Source organism: Sinocyclocheilus anshuiensis, unplaced genomic scaffold (assembly GCF_001515605.1).
Source record: "Sinocyclocheilus anshuiensis isolate Anshui unplaced genomic scaffold, SAMN03320099.WGS_v1.1 scaffold737, whole genome shotgun sequence".
Classification (NCBI taxonomy): domain Eukaryota; kingdom Metazoa; phylum Chordata; class Actinopteri; order Cypriniformes; family Cyprinidae; genus Sinocyclocheilus; species Sinocyclocheilus anshuiensis.
In genome coordinates, this window is record NW_015540908.1 from 713,151 (window position 1) to 720,524 (window position 7,374).

Genomic DNA, 7,374 nt, shown 5'->3' on the forward strand with positions numbered 1-7,374 from the left:
GTGTGTGTGTGTGAGTGTGTGAGTGTGTGTGAGTGAGTGTGTGAGTGTGAGTGTGTGAGTGTGAGTGTGAGTGTGAGTGTGTGTGTTTGAGTGTGAGTGTGTGTGTGTGAGTGTGTGAGCGTGTACGCGTGAGTGAGTGTGAGTGTGTGAGTGTGAGTGTGTGTGTGAGTGTGAGTGAGCGTGTGCGCGTGTGAGTGAGTGTGTGTGGGAGTGTGTACGCATTTTTGTGACAAATGAGGACATCAATTTGTATAATGACAAAGGTATGACATAGGTATTACAAGGAGAAGGTGACTTTTCAGGACATTACCCCATGTCCCCACTTTTCAAAACACTTATAAATCACACAGAATGGAGTGTATTGAAAATCTGAAATAGCACAAAGTTTCCTGTGAGAGGTAGGTTTAGGGGTAGGGTTGGTGTAGGGCAATAGAATATACGGTCTGTACAGTAGAAAAACCATTACGCCTATGGGATGTCCCCACTTTTCACAAAAACAAACCTGTGTGTGTGTGAGTGAGCGTGTGCAAGTCATTTGTTGTGTGAAGAATTACTCTCTCCTTCTTTTATGTCCATTAACTGTATGTTATGGTTGTGTTGTTCAGGCTCGACTCTTCCCCGAGTGCTTCCGCTCTGTGCTCCGTCCCGTGTGGAGGCTCTGTTCCCTCACTCCCCAGACTCCTGCGAGGCAGAGAAGCCAGGAGACCGAGGAGGAAGCTCATGTCTGCTGTCCTTCCTGCCTGGAGACGCTCTGTCCCTGCTGATCAGTGAACCCAGAGACGGCTGGCACTACGGCCAGAACGAGCGCACGGGACGGTATCTGACCATCAGCCTTTCAGTCAGGGACAGTTAAACACTAGCTATGCCTCATTTTTGTACTGATTTGTGGTGCAGAACTGAATAATCCTGTCAGCAATATGAGGAGCCTGTTCTGAGAACAAGGCTTATATGGTTGTTTTACAATGGCTTGGCATAAAGCAAGATTTTCCTTTTTGTTCGAAGCAAGTTTAAAGCCTGTTCACACCAAGAGTAAAGCCCTTCAAAACTATGCATTCGTATGTACCTACTCGCGCCAGGGACAAGACTTTGCCTGAGGATCAGTGTTATCTTAGTATTATTAATATACTAATATAGTATTTAGTAATATTCTGAAATTATTTGTATTTTAATATTTTCAGTTTTATTTTATTTTTAGTTACATTTTTTTGTCCAACATTTTTTTTTCACTTTTTTTATTCATTTGTATTTTAGTTTTAGTTAAATGAATTTTAATCGCAGTTAGTTGCTAAAGCAATATTTAAATTTTCTTTTAGTTTAAGTTTTTTTCAAGGATTATTTATATTTTATTTATTGGCCATTTTGTTGTATTTTGTTGTTTTTATTAGTTTTTGTTTTTAAAAAATGTTTTTACATTTTTAGGAATTCTTATTTTAACTTTAATTTCAGTAACTTTAGTACATTTAAATGAAAATGAGAAATGTTGCTTTGGCCACTAACTAAGTACTAAAATGACTAAAACAAAAAAAACATAATAGAAATATAAAAAAGACCAAAAATTAAACCAAGATTAAAATAGATTAAGATTCAAATAAAATATTAATTTAAAATGAAAATTAAAAATGTTGCTTGGGTAGCTAACTGAGATAAAATAAGTTAAATGTTTTTGTAATATTTATATTATTTTGTTTCTGTTTTATTTCAATTAATGACATTTTTAATAGGTTTAGAGTTTGTTAATGACAACAATGCTGCTGAAGATGGAAAGATAGAGTACAGTTAGTGTGAGCTTTGGGATCATGCGTCTGAAATACAGTGCAATCTATATTATCTGAGGGACTTTTTTCTGTGCATTAATACATATTATTAACTGCAGTGCATTTCATTTAATCTGGTTTGTACAGACTTTTCTTCATCTGCAGTTTTTTTTTTCAGTCTTGTATGAACAGGCCTTTTAAAAGCTTATTGCTGTTTAGGTTTATGGTGTCTCAGATATTCAGACGCTTGTTTTATTGTTATGCTGATGTTCTGAACTCTCCTTCATAGAAAAGGCTGGTTTCCCTTCTCCTACACACAGCCTTTCCCCAACACTCCCGGACAAGATCTCAGGTCTGATCCATCCCAATGACATACAGTAATATCTTGCTGCTGTCTCAGAAGGGCTTGCATTCCCATCACTCCCCTCTTCTTCTCTGTGTCTCTCATCACGGCTGCAGTCCTCCTGCTCTGTCGAAGGTGAACAGCAGCAGTATGGGGCAGTTAGACAGGCTTCCCCCCGCGGGTCAGATGCCGCAGGTCTGTCCTGACTCTGAGGACGAGAGGAGCGTCTTGTCCCAGCGCATCAGCACCTTCAGACCACGACCCTACAGCATGATGAACCCCGAGACCAGCAGGATGAGGGTCAGAGAAACCACCTTCACGATGACTGTCACTGTCACTGTATTGCTTTTTGAATGAAATGAAAAATAGCTTAAATGTGCTCACCTTCAGGCCATCTGAGATTAGGATGAGATTGTTTCTTCATCAGATTTGGAGAAATGTGTCACTGCATCAGTGTCTCAGCAATGGATGCTCTGCAGTGAATGGGTGCCGTCAGAATGAGAGTCCAAACAGCTGATAAAAACATCACAATAATCCACAAGTAATCCACAGCACTCCAGTCCATCAGTTAACATCTGGAGAAGACAAGAAGTCCATAATCTATAATAACGCTTCCTCCAGTGAAAAAGTGCATCTCCTGTTGTCGCTCTCATCAAAATCCAGCCGCATATTTGTTTAGAGCTGTTTAAACGCTGCTTGATCTGTGCAGATTTCTCTCCTGATTCAGACCAGAACACTTATTCACTGGAGGAAGCGTTATTATGGACTCATATTTTAGTTAGAAAAGTCTTAATGCTGGATTTGTTTCAGCTTTTGTCTTCTCCAGATGTTAACTGATGGACTGGAGTGCTGTGGATTACTTGTGGATTATTGTGATGTTTTTATCAGCTGTTTAGACTCTCATTCTGACGGCACCCATTCACTGCAGAGCATCCATTGCTGAGACACTGATGCAATGCTACATTTCCACAAACCTGATGAAGAAACAATCTTGGATGGACTGAGGGAGAACACATTTTCAGCAAAAGTTTCAGCAAATTTCCATTTTTGGATGAACTATTCCTTTAAGACAAGACACTAACAGGTGAATAGGGTAAAACAAAAGAGTACATTAGGTAGCCTACTTTTTTTTGTATTGCAGATTTTCTAAAATGTTATGTTAATATATGCAGTTGAGATACTAGTGAATTAAACAACGCACCAATTTGCATACAGTTCCAGAACATAAATCTGAACATTAAATAAAAATGGTTTGATTTTGTTGATATCTAGAGGTAATGGTTTTCATATAGGGAATTTTGTATTTCTTTTTTAGCACAAAATAATATATTTTGAAGAATGATGGAAAGCAAACTGTTAACGGTAGCCATTGACTTCCATAGAATTATAATTTTTTTGCATACTATGGAAGTCAATGGCTACCGTCAACTGTTCCAACAGCTGAAAGAAATTCATACAGATTTTGAGCAACTGAGTAAATTATGACAGAATTTTCATTTTTGTATGAACTATGCCTTTTAAATGAGTATTTTGGATGTTTAGTTTCAATAATCTGAATAAAGACGTTATGGAAGCAAAATAGACCAAAATCTCAAAACTGAGCAGAGCATGAAACCCCGGTGGTTTTGCCTGTAGTGTCTCAAGATGATTCTTATATGTGACCCTGGACCACAAAACCAGTCATAAGGGTCCATTTTTCGAAATTGAGATTTATACATCATCTGAAAGCTGAATAAATAAGCTCCCCATTGATGTATGGTTTGTTAGGATAGGACAATATTTGGCTGAGATACAACTATTTGAAAATCTGGAATCTGAGGGTGCAAAAAAATCTAAATAATGAGAAAATCGCCTTTAAAGTTGTTCAAATGAAGTTCTTAGCAATGCATATTACTAATCAAAAATTAAGTGTTGATATATTTACGGTAGGACATTTACTAAATATCTTCATGGAACATGATCTTTAATTAATATCCTAATGATTTTTGGCATAAAAGAAAAATCAATAATTTTGACCCATACAATGTATTGTTGGCTATTGCTACAAATATACCCCAGCGACTTAAGACTGCTTTTGTGCTGCAAGGTCACATATAAAAAATTTTTTTTCTCATTGGAACTTTTTTCATTGTAAATGTTCACTTATTTCTCTTTCTGACTAAATCATGCACAGATTTAGAATGTATTGTTTTATATTCTGCTGACACTGACGTGTTTTCCTCAGACGTCGACTGATTTCACCTCGACGCCTCCATCACCCAGCAGGTAAAGCCAGTGCCCTGTGTTCAGAAGAGCGCTCCACGTCTGATGGGTTAGTTCATTTAACCGTCCCCTCTTCACAGGATCAACCCGTTCGCTCATATTCGCCTCAAGAAGACGGTGACCAATGATCGCTCCGCCCCACTGATACAGCAGAGCCTTTGATTGACAGCCAGAGATGCTCCTGTGAATGCTTCATGAATAACCCAAACTCTGAGAGGCAGAGTTTACACTTTTGAGAGAATTAAGTGCATTTAGATCATTTAGGATTTAGCAGATCAAACGTATATTCTATATATATTACATTATCAGAAAAATGAAATATTTCAAGGTCTTTATGTATGAGTGCACTGACCTTTAACATTTAACTCCATATTATGGACAACAGTTTCTTCAGTATTTTAACTCCTTTACTGTAATGTCTACGATGAAACAGTCAATTCTCGAAAAAGTCAGTTTGACAAAACGTAGATGTTTTTGGTATATCTGATATTTGTGGAGACGATTCACAATTTAGTTTCATGAAATATTTACTCACTCGTGTCATTCCACATGCTATCTATCATTTTTGGGTGAATTGTTCCTGAGTGTACTTCCCACACAAAATAAGATACTTTCTCCTAAAACTTTTATTTTATGTATTTTTAAATATTGAATAAAGACAAGGTATCCTAGAGCATTCTGGGAGAAGCAGGTGAACGGACTGTTGGAGTCAAAAGCAGGGAAATGGAGTATAGTTATATATAGAAAGGCTTTGAGAGAGTTTTTGGAAAAGCGTTGTGTTTGTGAAAGTGTGACGTGAAGAGGCTCTCGCTCTGGTCTCTTGTCTCCCTTCCATCTGCTCTTATGTGTTTTGTTAAACCCCAGATCTCTAAAACTAAAGCTCGAGACCGTGCAGAGACGTGACAGAAGGTCTGGAAAGTGTAGACGTGCTGGAGGACATGACGGATAGATGAGAAATAAGCTGAAAAAACGTCTTTCTGACCCTTTTTCACCATTATTTTGGGACAGAGAAGACTTAACGATGTATTCGAAATTAACCAAAAGAATATGATTCATTTACTTTTGAGTTTGTGTGTTACTGTAAGTTAAATTGTTTCTGAATTGTCTTAAAAGTTGCTTATCGTTGTGAGGTTTTACACTGAAACCAATCTAACTAATTATTAAAGGTGAGACCTTTGTTCACAAATGTTTGAATTATTTCTCCACTCCTGGGTCGGTTTGTTCTGATACCTTCATTTATTAACTTTTTCTATTATAAAGATATCTTAAGTTGAATAATGCTAAAAGGTTAATCTCCAACCTTATATATGCAAATATAATGGTATACTGTAATACAGTGAGAAATTATTTTTTTTCATAAAATATCATAATTACATTAATAAAATGAACATGAATTTGATATTTGATCATGTTCTCGTCATCATCTGAGATGATCAAGAGCAACTTGAGCTTGAGTGGATGCAGGAATGCTCAAAAACACTCGGGTGCATCTCAACAAATTATGAAGAAATCACGGAAAAGTTCTTTCTTTTTTGTTTTATTTTAAATTTCCTAAGCTGCAAGTCGTAACCATCAGAATTAAAACAAAAACTTTAAATATTTCAGTTTGTGTGCAATGAATCTAGAATATAAGAAAGTTAGCTTTTTTGAATTAAATTACAAAAAATAAAGAACTTTTCCATGATATTCTAATTTTTTGAGATGCACCTGTACACTTGATTAATGCTAATTTCTTTGTATTAAATTCATTTAAATCTTAGACTGTTGAAATGAAAAGCATCTCAGACTTTTGGACGCCGCTGCATGTTAGTCTGTATTAGTTTGTGAGTTTAACTTTGATCCCTGCTCACACTGTACTTTTATTAAACACCCCAGAGAACAGCGAACACTGGCATTTAAAGCAGGACTTTACTGTACGACTCAGCCTGATATAAAAGCATTGTGTTCTGATACTCTACAAATCACTCACACATTTTGGTCTCTTGAACGCTTTAACTTCATGATAACTGTATAGCCTTTCTTCCTTTTTTGTTTTTTAAATGAACTTCAATAAACAAAGTTAATCTCTGTGGTTTGGACTTGTTTTTGCTATTATGATAAAAGCCCATGAATGTTACAAAACTGTAGCAGAATAAAAGATATGGTGTTTATTACAGATATGGCAAGTCTATTTTGTGAAAGACTAAATTAATCTACAATATCAATACAATATATCAAGGATAATTAAATAAAGGGCTTTTATTGAGACAGAAGTAAAGGTGAGTGTGACTGTACATGACTCTGAAGGGCTTTCACAGGTTTTTCAGCCAATCCAGGTTCTTCCCCTGCGGGTCCGAGGGATGCGCTGGAACGTCTGGCATATTTCCATCATCTCGAACTGGGACTGAAGAGAGAAACGTGATTCAAAAGATCAACTAAAACTAATTACAGATTCATGATGAGATTAAATGCACTGAGCTCAAGCCTTTCAATATAAACATCTGAGAATTAATAAATAAATCAGTAAATGTAATAATAAAAATCAGGGTTATTTCAGCTAACTAAAACTAAATCTGAAACCAAAAAAAACATTTTTGATGAAATAGAATAAATGTTCACAGAAATAAAATATACAAAACCTTTTCTTTCAGATAGCTTCCAAAGCAACATATTTTAATTTAGTTTAACTTTATGTACTAAAATAACTACAACTGAAATAAAATTTATAAAAACTATATATACATATGTATATATAAAAAAAGAAAACATTAAAATAACTTTAAATTAAAATGAAAATATAAAAATGAAAATGGAAATTCAAAATAATAAAAACTAATAGTATCTCAAAGAGATATATATATATATATATACACAGGTGCATCTCAAAAAATTAGAATATCGTGAACAAGTTTTTTTTTTGTAACTTATTTCAAAAAGTGAAACTCATATATTCTAGATTCAGTACATGTAAAGTAAAATATTTCAAAAGGTTTTTTGTTTAAACTTTTATGATTAATGTGAGTGAGTGAGTGTGTG

The 7,374-nt window shown here is 35.4% G+C and overlaps 2 protein-coding genes across 3 annotated transcripts in view; one reads left to right on the forward strand and one right to left on the reverse strand.

Annotated features, from left to right (window-relative positions):
• Nucleotides 1-5,918, forward strand: part of LOC107689161 (brain-specific angiogenesis inhibitor 1-associated protein 2-like) — a 30,530-nt gene extending 24,612 nt beyond the window's left edge. Inside the window, exons 11-15 of the mRNA XM_016487078.1 lie at nucleotides 606-816; nucleotides 2,044-2,106; nucleotides 2,214-2,397; nucleotides 4,322-4,362; nucleotides 4,440-5,918. Coding sequence (XP_016342564.1) covers nucleotides 606-816; nucleotides 2,044-2,106; nucleotides 2,214-2,397; nucleotides 4,322-4,362; nucleotides 4,440-4,521 — 581 coding nt within the window. The 3' untranslated portion in view covers nucleotides 4,522-5,918. The remainder of the gene's footprint in view (nucleotides 1-605; nucleotides 817-2,043; nucleotides 2,107-2,213; nucleotides 2,398-4,321; nucleotides 4,363-4,439) is intronic.
• Nucleotides 5,919-6,579: 661 nt separating this feature from the next.
• LOC107689163 (NADH dehydrogenase [ubiquinone] 1 alpha subcomplex subunit 3) overlaps nucleotides 6,580-7,374 on the reverse strand; it is a 2,875-nt gene continuing 2,080 nt past the window's right edge. For both annotated transcript variants that reach the window (XM_016487081.1, XM_016487082.1), the window contains exon 4: nucleotides 6,580-6,742. In XM_016487081.1, coding sequence (XP_016342567.1) covers nucleotides 6,651-6,742 — 92 coding nt within the window. In that variant the 3' untranslated portion in view covers nucleotides 6,580-6,650. The remainder of the gene's footprint in view (nucleotides 6,743-7,374) is intronic.